General features: G+C 42.7%; 1 protein-coding gene and 1 pseudogene across 2 annotated transcripts in view; both read right to left on the bottom strand.

The window, feature by feature from the left end:
- The window catches only part of LOC126094719 (multidrug resistance protein homolog 49-like), a 137,757-nt gene that overhangs the window by 75,878 nt on the left and 36,093 nt on the right, over positions 1–25,786 (bottom strand). For both annotated transcript variants that reach the window (XM_049909259.1, XM_049909260.1), the window contains exon 2: positions 5,596–5,681. In XM_049909259.1, the coding sequence (XP_049765216.1) occupies positions 5,596–5,672 (77 nt within the window). In that variant the 5' untranslated portion in view covers positions 5,673–5,681. The remainder of the gene's footprint in view (positions 1–5,595; positions 5,682–25,786) is intronic.
- On the bottom strand, positions 17,797–17,914 carry LOC126095793 (5S ribosomal RNA; annotated as a pseudogene).

Genomic DNA, 25,786 nt, shown 5'->3' with positions numbered 1-25,786 from the left:
TGACAAGATTGTCTGTGTTGAGTACAGTGGGCATTGGGGCCATATATCTTGTCATCTTGGGCCATATATCTTGTCATATGGGGCCATATATCATATCATACATGTAAGGCCTCCCTCCTACCTCTCCCTGAAAAATGTCCAGTTGTTCATCATGGAAGCATGCAACAGTGTCCATTTATTGTCATCTGGTAGCATCATCACACATGTCATGTCATGTCAACATAGAATGTGTCTGTGTCTGTACAAACTAATGTAACTGGGTTACTCACTACGTGTCAACAGTCCTCTACGTGGCAGAAAAGTGGGAACCTGATGGTAATGGTTGTGATGCCCCTGAAGTCTTTCTGAACCCAGGTGCCCACATGACTGATGCAAGGATCTCAGGTCTGTGAGCTGCAGTGCAAGCAGTGGAATGCTGGAGTTGTACCTCCTGAACAAGATGGTGCCAGTAGTGCTAGTGGGAGCATGAAAAAACAGTTCACTGTATTGGCCCTGGATACCACCATCCCTAGCATTCACAGCTTAAATGAGGTCACTGTTCATGGCCTCTAACATGCAGGGTATTTAACCTGGCACCTGGAAGATGGTTTGTCCCTCTTTGGGGACATACTCAGAAAACATGGATATCCTTCAGACTTTCATGCAAGGCATGCACATGGAAGAGAGAGCAGCATTTGCCATGCAGCAACTTCACTGATCTTTCTGTAAATATTTTCATTGAGCACACTACTTCACATTTCTCTGACAGTGGAATGATTATTATTATTATGTGCGATTGGACCCATACGGATCACGCAAAGCTTTTCCGATTCAATTTTTTAATTCTCCAAACTTCTCTCATTCTTTCCCCATGAATTCTCTTTCTTTCCTCTGTCCATTTTGTCCCCTATCTCTTGCAAACTTCATTCTCGGGTTGTACTTTCCAACTATTGATTTTTTGCCTGTATACATTTCTGTTTATAACTTCTGAAGAATTTATTTGTGCATTTGCTAGATCTGTTTTGGTTTCTTGTATCCAGGGTATGGTTTTCAATTTTTCAATGTATATTAAAATTTTGTGGGAGAGTCTGGGTGTTGGGAGTCTGTGGATATCACCGTAAAATTTTAGTCTTCTTTTCCGGATGTCTGCGGCGAGGTTAGATAATTTTTCTGTAGTTTTCCGAGACTGTAACCTGTATCCATCTTCCGTTCTTTTTGGGCCAAGAATCTTTCTGATAATTTTGCGTTCCTCTTTCAGGATGCCTTCCAGGTTGCCTTTTCTATGGAGTGTGAGTTTTTCGCTGGCATATAGTGCTTCGGGCTTGATTACTGTATTGTAGTGTCGTATTTTTGAGTGAATGGAGAGACACTTTTTATTGTAGATGTTGTGGGTTTTCCAGTATGCTCTTTTCAGTTTTTGCAGTCGAACTTTTTGTGCAGTTTTCTCTCCCCCTGTGGGTTCTAGGACCTCGCCTAAGTATTTAAAGAATGGAACTCTCTCAATTTGTCCATATTTTGTAGTCAGTTTTTGAGTTTCAAATTTTGAGCAGATGAATTTGGTTTTTTGGAAGGAAATTTGTAGCCCAACTTTTTCGGCGCATTCTTTGAGAATGTCTATCTGTTTAATTGCTGTGGTCTCGTTTTCTGCTAGAATGGCCACGTCATCTGCAAATGCCAAGCATGAAATTTTAATACCATCTTTAGATCTTCCTAGTTGTATAGGCTTCCAGTAATTTTGATTCTTCAGTTCTTTTTCCCATTCTCGGATGACTTTGTCTAAGACAAGGTTGAAGAGGAGTGGAGACAAGCCGTCACCTTGTCTGACGCCGGTTTTGATCTGGAAGGGCTCTGATATTTCACCCAGGAATTTTATCTTAGAAGTTGTGTTTGTGAGCGTTTCTTTGATAAGGTTTAGGGTTTTCTGATCGAGTCCTAGCTCCTCAAGGATAATAAAGAGAGATTGCCTATCGACTGAATCATAAGCCTTTGCGAAATCAACAAAGGAACAAATGATCGGGCTGTTTCTGACTGCTTTGTATTTTAGTGTTGTCTTCAAATTGAAAATTTGTTCTGCACAGGATCGGTGAGGGCGAAAGCCAGCTTGGTATTCACCAATACTGTGTTCGAGTTGTTCTTGTGTTCGTTGAAGAAGACAAGCTGAGAGGATTTTATAAGTGACTTGGAGAAGGGAGATTCCTCGATAGTTGTTTATATCTGCCATGTCTCCCTTTTTATGCAGTGGATGAATTAGGGCGCATTTCCAATCTTCTGTCTGCCAAATGTCTGTGATGATTTGAGTGAGTTCTTTGAGGGAATTTGGTCCAAGATTTTTAAGTAGTTCTGCAGTGATATTATCTTCTCCGAATGCCTTGTTGTTTTTCAGTCTATGAATATGTCTTTGGATCTCCTCTAGTGTAGGTGGTGGGGATTCTGGATTTGTGTAGATAGCAGTTTCTTGAGGGAATCTTGAAGAAGGTTCAGGGCAATTGAGGAGTCCGGAAAAGTATCTTGCCAGCTCCTCACAATTTTCCCGATTTGTGAGCGCTAGTTTTCCATCTGGTTTTCTGAAACATAGATTTTGTGAGCCGTATCCATTGATTCTCCCAGCAAAGGTCTTATAGAAGTCTCGTACATTATAGTTACGGAAATTTTCTTCAATAGACTCACACTGTTCCTTGAGGTACTTCCTCTTGACTTGTCTGATTGTTTTTGCCACTTGTCTTCTGGTGTTGTGGAAGTGATCTAGATTTTCTGGGGATTTTTTACTGTTATACTTTAGAAAGGCTTTCTTTCTTTCTTCCAGCGCTTTTTCACATCCAGAGTCCCACCAGGGGTGTTTTGTGTTCTTTTTCAATGGGATCAGTTCTTTTGCCTTCTTTGTAATTTTTGTTCGAAATTTTTCCCAAGAGTCAGCTGGTTCCTTTTCCCACTCCTCCTTCAGATTGGTTTCTTTGCTTGTTCGTGTGTCAAGTTTCATCATGTGTGTTTTCTTCGGATAGAATTTTTTTGGGGTGAATTTCACTTTAATGCATGTTAAGTAGTGGTCTGAGTCAATGTTCGCCCCTCTGCGGACTTGGACATCATGTATCTCTTTCTGTACGAAATAGGAGATGGTAATGTGGTCAATCTGATATTCGCCGATCTCTTGTATGGGGGACCTCCAGGTCTTTTGTTTTCTAGGTTTTTTTCTCAAAGATGTAGACATTATTTTTAGATTATTTTGTTGGCATAGTTCAATAAATCTTAGACCGTTTCTGTTGGTGAATCTGTGTGCTGGATATTTTCCTACAGTTTTTTGGTGTTCTTTCTCTCTGCCAATTTGTGCATTGAAATCTCCCATTAAGATTTTGATATCATCCCGGGGAATTTTGGCCATGACATCTTCAAGTTTAGTCCAGAATTTTTCAGTTTGTAGTTGGCGTTTTTTGTTGTCTATGTTTGTGGGTGCATGAACATTTATCAATGTGTATTTCTTGTTGGCGCACTGGATACGCATGGTCATGAGGCGATTATTTATGGAAGAGACCTCTCTAATTGAGCCTAATATATTTCTGTGCACCGCAAATGCCATGCCCAGGAGTGGCGTACCATTGGCAATTCGTTTGTCAGTCTTGCTCTTGAAGATGCGATAGTTTCCATAGTCTATTGTATTTTCATCCGTGAATCTAGTTTCTTGTAACGCTAAGATCTTAATTTTTTGTTGGTCTAGCTCTGTTACTAAGTTGTGTAATTTTCCAGGTTGAATTAGGGTCTGAATGTTAAAGGTACCAATGTACATGGGAACCTTGGGACGAAGTTTGCTTGAGAACTCTGATCGTGATGGCCTGGGTTCGCCAGAATCCGAAAACCCAGTTGTCGTCTGTCGACGAGTGGATTGGTTACCACCTGGGGTAATTCTGTCATTACTCTCACGAATCATGATAGCTTGTAAGTTTTGGTCCAGTGTTTCCACTGGGTGTTTAGAACCAGGGATTGTCAGTTCCTGGAGCATATAATACAGCCGCACCTACTAGATGGACAGACGCTGACCTCGCTGCCGCTCGACTCGAGTACAGACGCATTGAGGATTTGGAATGTGAGATTTTTTTTCAAGGTTTTCTCCTATAGATCCGCCGTGTTCTGCGTTAACAGGGTCACCTCGTGTAGGATGTGGCTCTTCACCACGCACGGACGGTCTTGGACGTAGCTTCCTCGGAGGCAAAGGTCTTGCATACCTCCTCAGCTCATCCCTGGGGTGGTGAGGACCAGTACTGAGTCAACCCCAAGCAAAGGTGCTACCTCTACCAACCACCTTGACAGTGGAATGATTAAATATCTCCAGGCGTGAGTAAACACCTCTAGTGGGAGCTATTTTTGTTTCACAGTATTTGAATATATTTCATGTGAATTGTGGGTTGCAGTCAGAGATGATCATTTGAGCAGGCCTTCTAGGACTAAAAATGTATGGGAATAGGAAAGCAAGTAAAGTATCCAAAACAATATTGATTTGAAAAATTGATCCACAAAATTTAATGTTTTCCTGTGGTTGTAAGGAAGATGGCTGCAGTGAAAGAAGTGTGTGGTGCTGAATGGCTTTCTGTATGCCATGAACTGAATCATACTAATTTTTCAGTGTTTAATGTTAGACCTGACCACAATGGAAGATTTGTACCAGAAGTGTGAATTGTTGAAAAAAATACACCAAAGATGGTTCTTTTGTTAGTTGAAACAAGAACGGTATCTATGGTTATGATATCTTATACAAGTTGTGGCAAGATATCAATGAAGAGTTATCACACATATAAAAAATAATCTTCAATGAATAGATTTGCCAAAATTTAAATAAATTATTGTAAAAAAAATTGTGGGACTAATGAAATGCAAGCAATGTTAGAACTCAGTTATCATGTCAAATTACCTGTTTCTTTGTTTCACTTTCACACAAATGATTCTTACTGAGCATTTACATAAAATAAGGGAAAGGCAACCACTCACCAATAGCAGACTGCTGCGTGGAGCACAGAAAAAACTACAGAAAACAATAGGTACACACTAGCTTATGAGGTTGCTGTTGTTCCAATAAAAGTACACACAAACACCAAAACATTCACTCCTGCAGCCATGGCAAGACTGGTTACTGATTATCAATTATTGTAAGAAGTTGTCTGAGAGCTGACAGATGTAGGAAGGGAACAGGGAAGGGTGCACAAGAGAAGGAAGGGTTAGTGGTATGGAGCAGGACATGTCTTTGAACAGATGATTCAGTAGCTACACAATGCAGTAAAGGATGTCAGAGGTTAGAACACATAAGAGAAAGGGGGGAGGGGAAGAAGAGGAAGGTGGAGATGAAGAGGAAGACCAGGGAGAGGAGTAAGAAACAGAGAGGAATGGTAAAAGGAGGAGAAATGGAAAGAGAGAGGAGTAGAGAAAGAGAGAGTGGTGAGAGAAAGGGGGGAGAGAGAGAGAATGGGGGGGGGGAAGAGTAGTGGGAGAAGACAGTATACAATTTGGAGGGGGAAGGAGTGGTGTGGACAGAATACGGATGGGAAAATATAAGTAGAGGCAGTGGGAAACATGTTAGTGGGGGTATTTTTTGGCACAAATAGAATAACTTTTTCTACAAGGCAATATACTCACACAGGGAAAATTCCAGTTTTTTTGGTTGGACTTACGGTCCCTCCCAGCTGTGTCACTGTGTACTTTCGCATCTTCATTGGGTTTTCCTGTAATGTTTAAAAACATTCATGCTGAACCAGTAAACAGACATACACAGTTGCAAGGAAAATAAAAACATAAAACTAGAACAAAACTGAAGCAAAGTGGAAAACATAACAAACAAACAGTTGAAATACATGCATGAAAGGTCTATAAGCTACCTGTTAAAGAATTCATCTAATGAATAAAAAGTAAACGCATTCCTGTTATGTTTTTAAGTAACGCACTGTTAATGCGTAGGCCAGTGATGCGATTGGTAATGAATTAAGTATTTTAATTCAGGAAGACTGTACAGCTTTCTGTGCATGAGTTAGATTTTTGACATCACAATGGGGGGTCAGCTGTCCTTCTTGTATTGTGATCATGATACATTTCATTGGTTTGTACTGCCCTTAATGAAGGGAAGGAAATTAGGGTTTAATATGCTATCGACATTGATGTCTCTAGAGAAAGACTCATAATGGAGTAAATATATTGGGAACTGGCGATTCTCAGGGGTACCCTGCACGTAATTTCGGACAATCTTCCTCTGCAGAAAGATAACTTTCATTGATGTGGATTAGTTGCCCCAGTATATAATTCTATAGAACACAACACAGTGAAAGTGCCCAAAGAAAGAAGACTGTAACAGCAATGTCTCCAATCTGAATGGAAAAAGTACTTGAGGACATTTTTATGATGTGGAGGACATGATGTTCCCAGTTCTGTGGAGCCCTAAGAATTTGGTGCAGAGTACCCGTTGTATTTGCTGATTTTCATGTGCAAAACGTATCTCCAATGGGATTGTGTGATCGGAGCTGAACTGGATGTAATTACTTTTTCTCAGGTTGATTGACAGTGAATTTACTTTCAACCAGGTTAGCAGCTCTGAAGTAATTTATTGACATCAGCCTTTTTTACTGGTGGACTTGTTTGTTGTGCATCACATTTTTGGGACTTTCGAAGTTTTCTGTTTTCATGCATATTTTGTAAATATGTAATCAATAATAGAATGATTTAAAATGAACATACATAGTACACAGACTTCGTTTTAATACAGAATAATAGCTAACGCATCCAATAATGGCAACTAATAACCAAAGCAACGTTAACTTACACACGGATCGAAAGGAGGAATAACTATACGGTAGATGCGACTAAAGACACAATCGCCGTACAACTCAGTTCAACAATGAACCAAACGCTACGTTAGTGACATTGTTTTGTTTTCAACAGGATGTCCACCGAAAGTAAAGCGCCGGTGAAGGACGTGGCACCTCTTTCCATTTCGGCGCCCGATGCGTAAGCCTTCGGCGCAATGCACGCAGAACTGGCGTGGCGCGGACACCTGGCAGCGACGAGGCACAGACGTGACGTGGGCGAGACGTAAGCAATTAACACTGAAGTGGCGATGGCAGACACACGCACACCGGCCGCGTTACCATTCTCGAACCAAAAAATGCTTTATTGCGGCAAACAACAAGCTGAATGTAAAAGCGTTTGAGTAACGGAAGGGCAACTTCACAGGGGGCCACTTCACAGTGCTGGTCGGTCAGTGGTTCGCTAACTGTGCTTCCGCTGATTTGTGGCGCTGCTACATCTACATGAGAGTACTCTGCAGTTCACAATGAAGTGCCTGGCACCAGAGGATTCATCGAACCACCATAAGCTACATCTCTACCGTTCCACTCTCGAACAGCGCGCGGGAAAAACGAAAACCTAAATCTTTCTGTGCGAGCTCTGATTTCTCTTATTTTATTATGATGATCATTTCTCCCTACGTAGGTGGACGCAAACAAAATATTTTCTCAATCCGAGGAGAAAGCTGAAGACTGGGATTTCATGAAAGGCCCTGCTGCTGCGAAAAACGTCTCTGTTTTAATGATGCCACCCCAGTTCGTTTATCACATGCGTGGCATTTTCTCCCCTATTTCGCGATAATACAAAACGAGCTGCCTTTCTTTGAACTTTTTCCATGTCCTCCGTCAGTTCTATCAGTTGCGAATCCCACACTTGCACAGCAGCACTCCAGAAGAGGGCGGACAAGCGTAGTATAGGCAGTCTCTGTAGGAGACGTGTTGCATCTTCTAATGTAAGTGTTCTGCCGTCCACCCCCGGTAGCTGAGTGGATTTGCCGGCACGGTAGCTCGGTAAAGGAAGCAACGATCACCTTGAACGGATGTCTTGCGACGTCCGCCCAGACCAAACGCAACGAACAATACCGAACAAAATGAAGAAAAAAAAAGAAGAAGAAGTGGTCAGGGCAACAGAATGTCAATACTAAGGGCGCGGGTTCGATTCCCGGCTGGGTCGGAGATTTTCTCCGCTCAGGGACTGGGTGTTGTGTTGTCCTAATCCTCATCATTTCATCCTCATCGACGCGCAAATCGCGGAAGTGGCGTCAAATCGAAAGACATGCAACCGGCGAACGGTCTACCCGATGGGAAGCCTTATTGTTAGTCACACGACATTTACATTTTAGTGTTCTGCCAATAAATTGCATTCTTTGGTTGGCCTACCCCACAAAATTATCTATGTGTTGGTTCCAGTTTAAATTATTCGTAATTTTAATCCCTAAGTATTTAGTTGAGTTTAAAGCTTTTAGGTTTGTGCAATTTATCGTGAAACAGATATTTAACGGATTCTCTTTATTGCTCATTTGAATGACTTCACACTTTTCGTGATTTAGAGTCAGCTGCTACTTTTTTCGTCATGCAGATATCTTGTCTAAATCATTTTGCAATTCGTTTTGACAATCTGAGGATTTACATGACGCCAAATGACAGGATCATGTGCGAATAGTCTAAGAGAACTGCTCAGATTGTCTCCTAAATCCCTTATGTAGATGGGGAAGAGCAGATGGCCTATGGCACTTCCTTGGGGAACGCGATATATTACTTTTGTTTTACTCAGTGACTTTCCATCTATTACTAAGAACTGCCGGCCGCGGTGGTCGTGCGGTTCTAGGCGCTCCAGTCCGGAGCCGCGCTGCTGCTACGGTCGCAGGTTCGAATCCTGCCTCGGGCATGGGTGTGTGTGATATCCTTAGGTTAGTTAGGTTTAAGTAGTTCTAAGTTCTAGGGGACTGATGACCACAGCAGTTGAGTCCCATAGTGCTCAGAGCCATTTGAACCATTTTTTTTTACTAAGAACTGTGATCTTTCAGACAGGAAAGCTATGTGGCGCTCCAAACGCGCCTTAGTGGCACAGCAAACGAAAGTTAGTGAGGCCTCAAATTCTGCTCACCGTGCGTAAAATCTGTCGCATGGACATGGAAGCTGATTTCATTCTGGCTATGCTTCTGATTCGCAGGAATCACCGAATTAGAAGAAGATTCTGGGTTCGTCCACTGGTTGTAAAAAGATGCAATCGTGGACCCTTTCATACATTTTTAGATGATATACAATATAATGATGACAATTTTTTTCTTATTTTCGTATGCAGAACAACTCGTTTCAAGAAATTTTATTGGAATCAGTAACATGATTCGAAGAAAAGACGCTGCTATGAGAAAGGCCATTCCACCAGAAAAAAAGAGACTAATTCTAAAATCATTTTAAATAAAACACAAGTTATTAACATTCTTCATCTTTATTCTCGATGTCTACATATTTGCAGGCCTCTGTCGATAGAGGGCTCCCAATTTTACCGTGCAACATGGCGGTATGTAACGTAACTATGTCGGTGCGTGAAAAACAGCATGCTGTAATCGAGTTCCGAATTCGAAGAGTTCGTACACAAATGGAACACGCTCTCCTTTAGCATGACAATACCTGACCATACTCGAGCGCTGCGAAATTTGCAACATTCCGACGTCATGGGTTCACTGTCATCGATCATCTTCCATACAGTCCCGACTTGGTCGCATCCGATTTTCATCTGTTACCAAAATTTAAAGAATAGCTTCGAGGGTTTCACTTTGGTAGTGATGAAGCGGTGCAAACAGCGGTGAGGTTGTGGCGCTGTCAACAGTGTCAGACATTCTGCAGTGACGGTATAAACACACTGGTCTCTCATTTCAAGAAATATGTTCGTCTCCGGAGTGACTACATTGAGAAATAAATATGTAGCCACGAAGAATAAAGATATAGAATGTTAGTAAATTTTGTTTTATTTAAAAAGCTTTAAGAGTTTCAATACAAAAGATTCGGAGGCACTGCTCAGCAGTACGTCCTCGCGGTTCAAAAAAACTGATTTTGGAGGCGGTCCGCCAAGACTAAAATCCTGGATTCAACTCTGATTACAGTCACTGCTAATGCCGAGGACAATGGATTCCTTTTCTGCAAGACGAAACCAGAGAATTTCAGAGGTCTTGCCCTCTAGACCACGAACTGCACAGAGGCACAATCAAAATACTCGTAATTGTGTATGTCTGGCTACAAACTTCATACGATGACCCTACCAAGCTAAAGGGAAGAAACAGTGATAATATCCTGCAACCGTGGGTTTGTCAAAGCATTGTAAAGACGCCGAGAAGTACCGGGAAAAGAAATCTGCCAGATAACATTTCAGTTTTTGCTAATTTGCGCGATAAACTTCTGCCAGTAAAATGTGCCAAGATGGCAGCCTTGCTTGATGTGTCGCAGTACATCACAGATGAAAAACGCAACTTCTGTCTGTGACTACTAGACTCTACATCTTTAGTGTAACTACAATAAGAATAGTGTCAAATTTTTCCGAAATTTTTTCTGCTACCTGTGCGGATTGGTATTACATTAGACACTGTGTGGTTTGCCTGCCTTGTTACACTTTCTCAAAATACGCTTTCTATTTCTGCAGTAAGTAACACAGAAAAACCGGTGTGTTTCGGCAGTGCAACGTTACAACAGCGGATACACTACGTTGTTCGTTCTGGAAAATCAAAAATAGTGCCTTTTTTCAAAGATAATATAACCAGTTCCGTAATAATTATTACAAAGATATGCGGAATGGCGTTTTACGTCATATTTGCCCTACACTGCTAGCGTCAAGAAGGCGCAAATAGGTAAGTTCCAGTGTTGTTCGAATGGAAGACTCAGGTATGCATCATCACGTAAAATATTGTTATTAATGAAATTTATTGGTTAACCTGTTTCATTTAATTCTCCAACGCTGTTCTGCCTTGCTTTGTCTAGCGCGTTGGGATCGCAATAGTCTGCACGATTATGATCGTATAATTGAGGATAGTTTTCTGTTATCCTATAAGACTTTATGTTAAGCTTTAAATCATCTCTCATTTTGACGGTTCAGATTAGTGGAAACGGCAACGTGCTACTTGAACGTGTCCGCAACGGGGCACTTCGTGGCAACAAATGGATGTGGCGCAGACCACGAACCGACACGTCTCCGCCACATCTCTATGGGCATTGCTTCATTTATTAGCGTGGAGGGGCCATGAAACAGCGTCACGTCCTCGCCAGACGTCTGGGCCCCGCCGCGTCTGTGTGAGTTGGATCTCCTTGACTTCTGCGTATATCCGGCCTTGGCCATCACTCACTGTTTTTTTTTAATGAGAACTAGCCATTGCCTCTCCTATGACAGCTTGAGAAGTTAAAAGAAACACATGTTTCATTACGGTGAGGTAGGTGCTAACGTGCTCTTAACTCAGACCCTCCTGACTGATATCGAAACTTTTGTCATTGGTATGGAACAATTAATGAAATTCATTAATTCTTTTCCTGCTGTCTTTAATTATTGATGCGCGCGAGAGAGTATCAGTTTTTGAATTACTTATTCATTTGAATTACAATCCTTGGTAAAAAAAATACAAATACTGCATATATGTGATTATTAGTTTTTGAGCACGTGAAGTCTTGGAAATTTTAAGTTTCAGGACTTACTATACCAATCTTTTATTCTCGAAATGACAGCTAGGTATTAGGTCAGATATATTGTTTACTACGTAGACCGTTAATAAGAAGATTCCCTAGAATGCAGAACGAGTCATAAAAATAGAAATTCAGAATCTAACTTTAGATAAGAGCACATACATTAATGTTTCGTCAACAGACTCTGAGTGAAATAGCCTTCAAGAATACGGTAAAAATTTGATATATTTTTAGTTTATACGTTAATTAAAAAACTTACTGTACAAACTTTAATGTACCGGTAACATACTAACTTGCATTACATAAATCCTAGGTTATTATGACTAAGTAACGTCAAAACAAAAACAGCTATCAAGGTTTACTTACGCAGATCGTATGACTGCAGTGATGCTGTACCGAAGTTAAGTACAGTATTACATAACATTCATGTTACAGTATGTGTGATGTACCGCTAGTTAATAATATTTACATCAGTTGGTGTTGCTAGGAAATTCTTCAGTAGAAGAGAAGGAATTAACAACGAATAAATCCGTTACGCTCCTCTTTAACTGTGTTTTTGTAACAGCTAAGTTTGACCTGACAAACGTTATCAATTGTCAGGAAGTTAAGAGCCTCTCCTCTCCCTCATATTCCTCCAAAACACACACCTCGTCGATAAACTGTTTCCTCTTCCAAATCTAATGTCTATGTAAACAGGCGCCTTAAATAAACTATTTCTGCTCTAATAAAACTTCTCGAATGTGACGTCTGGCAACTCCATAGTACACTAGCGACAAAAACTCGCGAACACAGGTGTTGAATTCTTACTGCTTAAAGTACAGTACATGCGGGTGGCGAAGACTTTATGTTTCCTGTGTATACAACTTTCGTACTTTCGTAAGTTTTCCGTAAGTTGTAACAAATCATTAAGAATTATTGCTTTGTTGCATAAACATGTCTACGATAAGGGAAATTCGTGTAACTCAAGCAACTCGCATGTCATGTTGTTATCTAGCTTACTTGAAAAAAAGTCCGAATGTTCTTTTAAGAGCCAGCAGTAGAAGACTTCCTCGTTTATAGCGTCCGCTGAAAAAGCTACAATACCAGAAACAACCTGCCAAACTCTTGAAACTTTACACTTACACCAAAGCGTCACCTTCATTTAAAACTGAACGTGTGTGTTCCAGACTGGGAGCGCAAAATATACAATGATGTCAAAAAAGTCATGGGATACTTCCTGATAGGCTATCGTATCCTTGCCTGGTGTAGTGCAGCAACTCGAAATGGCATGGACTGGACGTCCCCAGCAGAAATACTGAGTCATGCTGCCTCTATAGCCGCCCATAATTACGAAAGTGTTGCGAATGCAGGATTTTGTGTGCGAATTGACTTCTATTATGCCCCATAAATGATCGACGGTACTCATGCCGGGCGATCTGGGTGACCAAATCATTCGCTTGAATTGTCCAGAGTGTTCTTCAAACCAATCACAGACAATTCTGGCCCGGTGACATGGCGCATTGTCATCCATAAAACTTCCATCGTTGTTTCGGAACATTAAATCCATGAATGGCTGCAAATGGTCTCCTAGTAACCGAACATAATCATTTCCAGTAGCTTGTACAGTGCGTTGTAGACAACGTCGATCCATGGCTTCGTGGAGTCTGCACCATACTCAAATCGTACCATGAGCTCTTAACAACTGAAATCGGGACTCATCTGACCAGGTTACGGTTTTCCAGTTGTCTAGGGTCCAATCGATATGGTAACGAGCCCAGGAGAGGCAGTGCAGGCGATGTCGTGCTGTTACCAAAGGCACTCGCATCGATCGTCTGCTGCCACAGCCCATTAACGCCAAATTTTGCCGCACTGTCCCGATGGATACATTCGCCGTATGTCCCACATTCATTTCTACGTTATTTCACACAAGGTTGCTTGTCTGTTAGCACTGACAACACTACGCAAACGCAGCTGCTCTCGGTCATTAAGTGAAGGCCGTCGGCCACTTTGGCTTCTGTGGTGAGGGGTAATGCCTGAAGTTTAGTATTCTCGGCACACTCTTGACTCTGTGGATCTCGGAATATTGAGTTCCCTAACGATTTCCTAAATGGAATGTCCCATGCGTCTAGCTCCAAGTAACATTGCGCTTTCAGTGTCCGTTAATTCCTGTCGTGCGGCCATCATCACGTCGGAAACCTTATCGCACGAATCAATTGAGTCGAAATGACAGCTCCGCCAATGCACTGCCCTTTTGTATCTTGTGTTCGCGATACTACCGTCATCTGTAAATGTGCATATCGTTACCCCACGACTTTTGTGAGCCGGCCGTGGTGGTCTTGCGGTTCTAGGCGCTACGGTCTGGACCCGCGCGACCGCTACGGTCGCAGGTTCGAATCCTGCCTCGGGCATGGATGTGTGTGATGTCCTTAGGTTAGTTACGTTTAAGTAGTTCTACGTTCTAGGGGACTGATGACCTCAGAAGTTAAGTCCCATAGTGCTCAGAGCCATTTGAACCAACGACTTTTGTGACCTCAGTGTAAAACGCTGCACAAAATTACATAAATATAAACCCCATCCACAGGCAATGGTGGGTCCGTTGTTAACCACTTAACAACGGAGAAGGTCAACGTCCTAACCGACCGCTGCGTCACTCTCCGCCAATGGCGTCATTTGATGCAGTACGGTGGAGCGCGGCCTCAGCACACCGCCTTCCCGGTCTTTGTGTTTTCGTGACCCGGAGCCACTACTGCTCGATGAAGTAGTTCCACAACTGGCACCATTCCAATATTACCAGCGAGAAAAAAATCGCTAGCACTACCGGGAATCGAACCCGCGTTCTCCGCATGGCAGTCAGCCGCGCAAACCCCATATTTTTTGGTCTGTTTCATAGCTATTTTTCGTCGGCAGTTCTGTGCAGTTAACGTATGAAACCTCTCAGACTCCACCTATGAATACGTAACTCAGTTTTCTAATTACTATTACAGAGATTGGCCAGTTCTCTGACTAAACACAATGTACCAGCTCCACTCAGTTACAGTGGTGGACATATTGGTACATGCTGTTCGTGAAGTTATCTTTATTAATTTTTTTTTCCATTTTACATACCCTACCAGCTGTTCGGATGAAATTGTTATTCCGTTCAAAGTATCCGACACCCCTCACCTCCCAGCCTTTTGCTTTATCCTTTGAGTATAGGGACAACAAACAATGAACTTTTAAGAAGTTCATGGCTCCAGAATGAGATTTTCGGAATTGTGTGGATGACATTTTCCCGAAAGTCAGATGGTATGTAGCCAGACTCATGCATTGTTTTGTTGCCACTTCCCCCAATGATTTTAGAAATTTTGATGGAGTGTTATCTATCCCTTCTGCGTTATTTGATCTGAAGTCTTCCAAAGCTCTTTTAAAATCTGATTCTATTACTGGATCCCCTATCTCTTCTATTTCGACTCCTATTTCTTCTTCTATCACATCAGGTAAACCTTCCCCCTCATAGAGGCATTCAATATACTCTTTCCATCTATCCACTTTCTCCTATGCATTTAACAGTGAAATTGTCATTGCACGCTTAATGTTACCACCCTTGCTTTTAATTGCACCTAAGGTTGATTGGACTTTTCTATATGCTGAGTCAGTCCTTCCAACAATAATTTCTTTTCAATTTCTTCACATTTTTCGTGTAGCCATTTCGTCGTAGTTTCCCTGCGCTTCCCACTGATTTCATTTCTGAGCAACTTTTATTTCTATATGCCTGAACATTTTTGCACTTCCTTTTTCCAATCTTCCATCCTTTTTTTGTTGTCCACTGTTTCTTCGCAGTTACCCATTTTTGTATCTTTGCTTTTCTTTCCAACTTCTGTGATTGCCCTATTTACAGATGTCCATTCCTCTTCAACTGAAATGCCTAATGAGCTAGTCCATAACGCAGTATCTATAGTCTTAGAAAACTTCAAGCGTCTCTCTTCACGGTTTTATTCTTCCTGGCTACTCTCTTAAACTTCAGCCTTTTCTTCATCTCTATTAAATTGTAATCCGAGTCTATATCTAGTCCTCGGTACGCCTTAGAATCCAGTATCTGCCTGACCATGATGTAATCTAATTGAAATCTTCTCGTATCTCCCGGCATTTTCCAAGTACACCTCCTCCTCTTGTGATTCTTTAGCAGACTTTACTAATTGAAATTTATTGCAGAACTCAATTAGACTTTCTCCTCTCTCATACCTACTACCTATTTCAGAACTCAATTAGACTTTCTCCTCTCTCATATCTACTGCCATTTCAGAACTCGATTAGACTTTCTCCTCTCTCATTCTTATTACCAAGCTCGTATTCTCCTGGAAACCTTTCTTCTACTCCTTCCTCTGCAACCGCTTTCCAATCATCCATGACTATTAGGTTTTCACCTCCCTTTTCACACTGAATTACTCGTTCAATATCCTCATATACTTTCTCTATCATTCATGTTCTCCTTACAACGTTGGCATGTATACCTGAATTGTTGTCGTCAGTGATGGTTTACTGTCGATTCTGATGAGAACAACCTTATCACTAAACTGTTCACAGTAACACTCTGCCGACCGCGGTGGCCACGCGGTTTAGACGCTGCAGTCCGGAACCGCGCGACTGCTACGGTCGCAGGTTCGAATCCTGCCTCGGGCATGGATGTGTGTGATGTCCTTAGGTTAGTTAGGTTTAAGTAGTTCTACGTTCTAGGGGACTGATGACCTCAGATGTTAAGTCCCATAGTGCTCAGAGCCATTTGAACCAGTAACACCCTCTCGCCCTACCTTCTTATTCATAACGAATGCTACTCCCGTTATATCATTTTCTGCTGCTATCGAGATTACCCAATACTCATTTGATTAGAAATCCTTCTTCTTTCCATTTCACTTCACTGATCCCCACTATGTCTAGATTAAGCCTTTGCATTTTCCTTTCTATATTTTTTAGCTTCCCTGTCACGTTCAAACTTCTGATATTCCCGCGACCCAACTCGTAGAGCGTTATCCTTTTGTTGGTTACTTGATCGAAAAAGATCATTGTCACTTCCCCATTGGCAGGCCCCTCCCGGAGATACCAGTGGGGGACTATGCCGTAATCTTTTACCAATGGAGAGATCATCATGACACTTTTTCAAGTACAGGCCACACGTCCTGTGGATACACATTATGTGTCTTTAATGTCGTGGTTTCCTTGACCTTGTGTATCCTCGTGCCGTTGATCATTGCTGATTCTTCCACCTTCCCACCCCATACTTGTTCCAGTACAGTAAAATAAAGCTTATTAGAAGTGCTAATTGTATACTGCCCACAGATAGCACAATATTTACAGACAGTGCAGTATATTTCCGAACTTTTTAATATTCTCAATATTAGTACGCAACCTCTGAGTCTCATTCCTACACTGTCAATATTATTGCACATCCGAAGAATATTGTCGATTTTATTGACCGTCTAGAGGTCGCTTTAGAGGAATGTTGATGTTGATGGAGGCGCGGCGTGCGGCATTGTAGCTGTATTTTGTATAATATCTGATGAGATTCAGGCGTAATGGTCTCAGAAACGTTGGTAACCGCTGAACTAAGATAATGATAAAAGTCATTCTGAAAGCTAAGTCGCAACATGTCGGATACGATACCCGAGCTTTCGATGACTACGACGGTCAGGAGTAAAACTGACACCCATCATCGTTTCTTAAATGCGAAATTGAATAAGTAACACACGATAACAATCGCAAACGCAGAGAATAAACAATGAGCAATCCTACGCCCCTGCTCCTGGAACCGTGCCCCATCGTAGCCCAGCTGTGTGACTTCCGGCATTCTGTGGTGGAGGGGGGAGTCTGCAAGAGGTGTCGAATGGTGCTGCGATGATAGGCGCGGCCAAAGCGTCTACACGGGGCCACCCGGCTACCGAACACACTGACGAAAACAATGAAGCAGCAAAACTCGGCGCAGACTCGATTGGTCTGCTGCTTCCATTGGAACGAGAATGTTTTGCCGGAGACCGTTGGGGAATACCGCATGAAGTTTGAAAATGACTGCTGAATAAAGTAAAATAAAGTCTAGACCAGTACTTAGTACTTAGTCCTCCTGAATCTTTACTGCTGTGCTCTCGTTCTGGTTAATCTTTACTATGTGACGCAGCACAACTCCTCCCGAACAGGCCATGACGGCCCAACGGTACCGACTGGCCACCGCGCCATCCTCAGCCCACAGGCGTCATTGGATGCGGATATGGAGGGGCATGTGGTCAGCACACCGCTCTCCCGTCCGTATATCAGTTTCCGAGACCGGAGTCGCTGCTTCTCAGTCAAGAAGCTCCTCAGTTTGCCTCACAAGGGCTGAGTGCACGCCGCTTGCCAACAGTGCTCGGCAGGCCGGATGGTCACCCATCCAAGTGCTAGCCCAGCCCGACAGCGCTTAACTTCGGTGATCTGACGGGAACCGGTGTTATCACTGCGGCATGGGCGTTGGCGACGCAGCACAACGCGAGACAAATATATACTCTACCAGAAGACTCGTGCTAGTCATAAATGCGACCGAACAGGCGTCCTGATTTTCACACACTCCGTGTTCCTCATTTTAGTAACCAGTTTCCTCATCACCTCTCCTCCCAATTCAAATACTTATCATTTCATGAATGCGGTGAACGATGTCATTCGTTCAGCAACTTGGCTCAGAACAAACCCTTTCTCCATCTCTCCCTGCATTACAGGCATCTAACCCTGCAACATTTTTTTTATTTTTTCATTTGGGTGTGTAACTTACCATACGTCAGACAATGATATTATTTTAAGGAAGATGCAGAATACCTGCAATGTAATTACCAATCTTTATTTCACGACAGATCTGTTTCGGCTTTCATTGCCATTCTCAGGTCGCCTGTGAATACAGTGTTGGTGAGATCATTTGCGTACATAATACGCCTTGCGCATCTGTAATCAATCAAATGTGAAGGCGTTTTATGAACGTAGATGATCTTACCAACATTATATTCCCAGGTTGCTTTGGCAGACAAAAATGGACAATCGATCTGGAGCGAGTACAGTCATTGATTCATGAATAGCTTGGATACGAAAACTAAATTTTTCTTTGCATTGGACAATATCAAATTTGTTATGTTATCTGCTAATTGCTATAGTGTTAGAGATTTATATTGTGTGCACAGTCCCATGCTGACATGCAGGGTCTATGGATTGAAGAGGTTATCTCCATACTTGTACACGCCCAGCCGCTCTATACAACCAGGCATCATGTTTACAGTCATCAACGGTCCAATGTCGGTGTTGATTGGCCTAGGCGAGGAGTAAAGCATTGTGTCGTGCAGTCACCTAGGGTACAAAAGTGAGCCTTCGGCTCCGAAAGCCCATATGATGACGTTTCATTGAATGGTTCACACGCTAGCACTTGCTGGTGGCCCAGCATTTAAATCTGCAGCAATCTGCAAAAGGATTGTACTTCTGTCACGCTGAGCGATTTTCTTCCGTCGTCGTTGGTCCCGTTCTTACAGGATCTTTTTCCGGCCGCAGCGATGTCGGAGATTTGATGTTTTACCGGATTCCTGATATTCACGGTACACTTGTGAAATGGTCGTATGGGATAATCCCCACTTCATCGCTACCTCGGAGATGCTCTGTCCCATCGCTTGTGCGCCGACTGTAACACTACGTTCAGACTCACTTAAATCTTGATAACCTGCCATTGTATCAGGAGTAACCGATGTAACAACTGCGTCAGACACTTGTCTTAGATTGGTGTTTACCTACTGCAACGCGGTATTCTGTCTATCTACGTGTATCGGTCTTTTAATACGCATGCCTATACCCGTTTCTTTGGCACTTCAGGTATTAAGTGTTGCAAAAAAATGATGGTCCTATGACTCTCCCGAGGGATACGTCCGAAGTTACGCCAACGTCTTAAGATTTCTTTCCGTTAAGAACTCCACGCTGTGCTCTGTCTGCTCTTCCATCAAGTCACAAAGGTAGTCTGATATTTCGTACGACCGTATTTTGCACATTATGAGACATAGCGGAACTGTATCGAACGTCTCTATACGTCAAGAGAAAGGAAATCAGGGGAATTAAAATCACTGACGATTCACGTACGATCCTACTGTTCGGTTGCAGCGAGCAGGAAGAGAAGCGAACATAGTGGGAACAAGAAATCTTCTCCACCAAGAGTCCTGCAGTTGCACATATTTTGTTCTGGGACAACTTATTGCCTGTTACGGGGCTTTGCTTCTGAAAACGAAAAGATTTGTGGAGTAGTTTCAGTGCAATTTTCAGGTCGGTTTTCCGAAGATCACGGAGTAGTTGTTTACTTACACTCTTAAATGGCTGTACAAAGTTCCTTACTAATGTAATATTTTTACTCCCGGTCTAATAGCTCAGCGGACTTTTCCATAGGCAAGAAGCTAAACTGGACACCATTTCATAAACAAATATATCGATAGGTATGTAAATATCAAGTTCCGCCTTCTGGCCGTAGACCAGTGTCCGTCAAAGAACCAATACTGATGTGGAGTAGTACCTCGGGCAGCAAGTGTATCGATTTTATTATTAATTGGTAACATATTTAAATGAGTGAGCCCACAACAGACTAGCTGTAGTAACGGCTGGCCGTTAAGAGTCTGCATCATTCGGAACACTTCGCGTCGAACCGAGCGGGGTGGCGCAGTGGTTAGACACTGGACTCGCATTCGGGAGGACGACGGTTCAATCCCGCGTCCGGCCATCCTGATTTAGGTTTTCCGTGATTTCCCTAAATCACTCCAGGCAAATGCCGGGATGGTTCCTCTGAAAGGGCACGGCCGACTTCCTTCCCAATCCTTCCCTAATCCGATGAGACCGATGACCACGCTGTCTGGTCTCCTTCCTCAACCCAACCAACCAACTTCGCGTCGACTGTCCTCTGTTTCGGATTGCTGCCCCCTTCAGTGACCAGAAAGTTGTGACGCTGTAATTGCCTGACGAAGTGCTGTTGTTTTGCCTGTATGAGCTAATGATTAATTGTTTAGTAACAGTGATATTACACTTTTATTTAAAGGCTTTATGCAATGTGAATCACGGTCACAAATAATTTCTAAATGCTATGAATGTAATTACTCTTCCACTCAGTGCGTTGCATTACAACAGACTTAATTTACTTTCATATTCATTGCTAAAAATATGTATCGCATTTGAAGGTGACCGCCTCCGTAATGCACATTCACGAATCCATGTTGCTTCTGTGTCAAAATTTATGCGATTGCAACCCCTCTGCCCCTGAGGTTAGGCCAACTTCACGTAGCTCACGGCCGGATTCACCAACTTCAGTTACAATTAAACATATCTTAAGATGCTACTGTCTCTGTAAGTACGATCATGTTCAGAAAAACACCTTGAATGACTAGAGATAAGACGTTCATATTCGCAGGATATGTACATTAGTATGTTCTGCAGAAATGATCAGCATTTCAGCCACCTCGGTTCAGCATGTGCCCTGTTACTTATTTGGCACAGGGTCCGCCATTGGCCCTGATAACTTGTTCCATACGTGATGGCATCGATCCGTATAAGGCACGAATGGCGTCCTGTGGCATAACCTTTCATGTTGCATTCACCTGGTTCCAAAGTTCACCTGTGGTGGTTGGCATTGGGTCATAGCGTTGCACTCGTCATTTTAATCATAGCCCACATATTATCGACTGGTGACAAGTCCGGTGATTTGGGGGGCGAGGGCAAAAGGCTGACGCCGGCCGCGGTGGTCTAGCGGTTCTAGGCGCTCAGTCCGGAACCGCGGGACTGCTACGGTCGCAGGTTCGAATCCTGCCTCGGGCATGGATGTGTGTGGTGTCCTTAGGTTAGTTAGGTTTAAGTAGTTCTAAGTTCTAGGGGACTGATGACCACAGATGTTAAGTCCCATAGTGCTCAGAGCCATTTGAACCAAAAGGCTGACGTCCTGTGACACCGAGAAGGCACGTATTTGTACTGCAACATGTTGCCGTGCATTATCTTGATGAAAAATGGCGTCCGGTCCGGGGTGTTGTGCAGAAAGTGCTACAGGTTGCAGGATGTCATTCACGTAGGTCACACTAGTCACAGTGCCCTGGACTCACATCAACCGTGATTTGTGGTTGTAGCCAACAGCACCCCACACCATAAGGCCTCGAGTTGGTGCTGTATCTCTTGAGCAAATGCCGTCACTGGCCGCGCGGGATTAGCCGAGCGGTCTAGGGCGCTGCAGTCATGGACTATGCGGCTGGTCCCGGCGGAGGTTCGAGTCCTCCTTCAGGCATGGGTGTGTGTGGTTGTCCTTAGGATAATTTAGGTTAAGTAGGGTGTAAGCTTAGGGACTGATGACCTTAGCAGTTAACTGCCATAAGATTTCACACGGCATTTTTTGCCGTCACTGTGATGCCGCTCCTCCTGTCTGCGGCGAACCATAATGCAACGCATTTGCCTGAAAACACTATCTGGCGCCATTCCTGTCCCCTATGACGCCGTTCCATACACTATTGCCTCTAGCATGTTTTGGCACATTCGTCAAATGTAAGCGGTAAAGCGGAAGACGCGCACGTAACCTACGCCGTAATAAATGGGGACGGACTGTCACCCCTTACAGTGTACGATGTGATACACTGTTGCACTGTTGCGCCAACGTTGAGGAGGCTTCAGATCTGTCTTGCAACACCATAGGGATGATGTTACAATCTTCTCGGCGTGGGGGGGGGGGGGGGGGTGTCTGGGTGGTGCGTCGTGTTCTACGGCCTTCCATGTACCATTCTGCATACACCAGTTGCACTGCCGATACACTTCGTCCTACACGAGCAGCAATTTCCCGGATGGATGCATCACATTCTCTCATGCCAATAATGCGCCCACTTTCAAGCTCAATGATTTAATATTACTGATCACATATACATCTGCGGCGCAATCTGCACTTCTGCTGAAGTCCCACTGATCCGTTACCGCAGGCACATATTACCGGTAGGTGGTGTTCCGCCACTATATCGATGCTGACTTGAATCCGCGGGCCGACATGGTTCAAATGCTAATCTTCTCATACTAATGTACATGTCCTGTGAATATGAACGTCCCACCTCTGGTCATTCAAGATGTTCCGTTTCTTCTGAACATGGGTGTATTTCTGTTTGTTACTGAACAGGAAAATTACACCTCTAAATTAGTTGACGTGTTTGGATTCGGCTGTTCGTTGCTAGATGCATATTATTATAAATTAGGGCTGACAACCGAGGGCCATACGAATACCTGATTAGGGCCGCATGCGGCTCGCGGTCCGCAGTTTGACGACCACTGCCCTAGGCGGACAAATCGATTCCGACCGACCGCCGTTTCATCCTCCGGCAATTGCGCCACTGGTATCGGTACGGAGGGGCATGTGGTCACCATGGCGCTCTACCGATCGCTATCGGCTTTATTGATGTTGGAAACCCATTGACCACCGACAACAATGTCCAGAGAATCAAGACACTGATATGCAGCAATAATAGATTTTTCAACGCGGGGGGCGTTCCGCTTCCGGAATGGTTTCGTGAGCAAGGAGCGGATTTCTTCCGTCGCGGAACTGAACGATTAGTCGAACGTTCCGAGCGTTTTTTAGCGAGACCTGGTGACTATGTCGAAAACTAGTGTCATGCATATGTGTCACTTTGAAGTGTAGTGTAGTATTCAGTAAAAGTTACTTGGCCTGCCATAAAGGCGTAACTTACTTTTTGAAGTCCCCTCGTATAATGGCAAACGCGGTTTCCTTTGCGTGTCTCAACATGTCGATCCGCGCACAAGAGAGCCGAGTTGCCTCATTACGGCAGACTGATGTTATTGTGCGTGTGGTGGCCTTATCTGGGAAAACCAGTGGCACACAGTGGAAGATTTTCTTGTCGGGAGCTTTGACCACTAGCTGATGAGCTGACTCGAAGTTTCAACCTGCCACTAACCCTCCACATATATCCGAATTTACACATTATTAAAGTGAAAAAAAGTCAATTCTTGCAACAGTAGATGTCTGTGCAGATCGCCCAGAAGGCTTTCAATGAGTAATGTCAAATGCTGCGCTTCCGAAAACGTAAAAGTACCCTGACAACTTCTTATAGATTCTAATTTACGGCGTTTACACTTGTGCATCGTCTGTAACCTCTTAAGGAGACTTGATCGTGAGCGTATTTCCTATGATTGATCGTGCTAACGTCGGTACACATTTATCAAAAACTATTTGCTTAAATCAAGCCAAGTTTGAAACGTGCATAATTTGTCATATATCCTTCAAAGTAGATGACTTACATGACGGTAGTATTGCTATCACATTAGAAATTCACTTGAAAGTATGTGACCTAAAAAATTCGAAGTTAAAAAGATAATATCTAAATATTTGACACGTCTTTCTTTTGGTTGCCCTAATTCTAGTACATCTCAATGAAAGAGATATGATTAAATTATGTGACAAGCTTCATTGGCGTAGATGTATTATTTTCAGAAAAAAATGTAGCTAAAGCTAAAAATGTAATACAATCGGGAAAATGCAGATAACGTTTTTGAAAAGATCTGTTCAATCTACATTCGAAGTTAAAACACGCGAGATCCTTAGCTGGCGTTGTTGCGGGTTTCTGTACCCTCCAGCTTACCTTTGGAGGCCCTGTTTCGAACGCTGGCCTCTTTTGTCATTTGTAGGGTACTTTTCTCAGCTTTCCCTACCTTCAGATGGTCGCTTGACAGCAGAGCATTCTTCATGTTCACCGCATGTTCTATGTCTATCTCAGTGAAAACTTTCAGCCTGCTGACTGACACATCACTGAAACACAACACTGTGTCCATGACACCATTTTGTATAGTTCAGAGGCCCACAAATTCTGTTTCGGGCAAACGTTCTCCCATGAATGCATTTATCTCGCCAATGTGTGATAGCTAAGTCTCTGTAGGTAGGTTTTACAACATTTGTTGTCTAAGTCTCTATAGACAGGTTTTATAACATTTACTATTGACATTGATAAGAGGATGTTTGTATCTTTATACATCACCATTTACACTACCTCCTTGATATTTACACAGTGAGTCGGGGTCCGTTGGGCAGATAGCAGTGCTGTGAGAGAAGGTGGCCCACACAGCTTTTCTCATTTTTCCTAAATTATTAGTATTTCTCCGTTTATTCTGTGCATACAGCCTACACGGACAAGATCTCTGTATATAAAAGGCAATGTCCTGATTGACTGATTAACTCATCATCAGCTAGCCCGAACCGCCAAGGATAGGAACTTGAAATTTGGCGGAGGTGCGGATCTTATACTGTAGGCGTCGGTTATGAAGGGATTTTCCGAAATTCCAACCCTAAGGTGGTGAAATAGGGGATGAAGGATTTTTTTCTGAAAAATGTCTTTAGCGAGGCAATTTTGAAGCTAGACCTACGAAAATTGGTATTTAGTTTCTCGATTAGAAATAAAGAAATGAGTGTTTCAGCATTTCTGGAAATTTAGAAGAATTACTAAAGTATTTTAAAGCTCCATCTATGTACATCGGTATTTGACTTTTCCGTTACAAATAAAAAAAGTACGTGTTTCAGTGTTTTTGGAAACTGAACCCCTATGGGGGTGAAATAGGGGGTCGAGCGTTTTATGAAAATATTTCATTGTGCAAGTATTTTCAAAGCTTCTCGGTTAAAGATTAAAAAAATACGTGTTTCACTGTTTTTAGAAATTCAACCCCTGAGGGGGTGAAATAGTGTCAGACTGATTCACCGACTCATCATCGCCCAGCCCAAAGGACAGAAACTTGAAGTATGGAGAAAGTGTGGATCTTATACTGTAGGAATCGTTTAAGAAGGGATTGGCCGAAATTCCACTCCTAAGTGGGTGAAATAGGTGATGAAAGGCTTTGTAGGAAAGCTTGTCGCTATAAAGGGAATTTTGAAGCTAGAACTACGAAAACTGGTATTTGATTTTTCAATCAGAAAATTAAAAATGCTTGTTTCAGCATTTTTGGAAATTCAACCACTAAGGGGGTAAAATAGTGGGTGAAAGTTTTTTTTTAATAAATGATTACTAAAGAACTGCTAAACGATTTTTAAGGCTGCATCTATGACAACTGGTATTTGACTTCTCGGTTAGAAACAAAAACAAAACAAAAAAACAAGAAACTGCTTCAGTGTCTCTGGAAATCCAGCTCTAAGAGGGTACAATACGGGCTAATATATTTTAAGAAAATATTTCGCTACATTAAAAAATTTTAAAGCTAAATTTATGAACATTGGTATTTCACTTCGCGGTTAGATGTAAAGAAATATTTTTAGAGGGTGAAAGATGCTATGGAAAAGACTCCACTGCAAAAGGCACGAATAATAAAAACTTTGGACTCCAGTT

The sequence above is a fragment of the Schistocerca cancellata genome, chromosome 8 (genome assembly GCF_023864275.1).
Source record: "Schistocerca cancellata isolate TAMUIC-IGC-003103 chromosome 8, iqSchCanc2.1, whole genome shotgun sequence".
Taxonomy (NCBI): Eukaryota; Metazoa; Arthropoda; class Insecta; order Orthoptera; family Acrididae; genus Schistocerca; species Schistocerca cancellata.
Note: the sequence above shows the minus strand (reverse complement) of the source record. Positions and strands in the feature narration are given on the sequence as shown.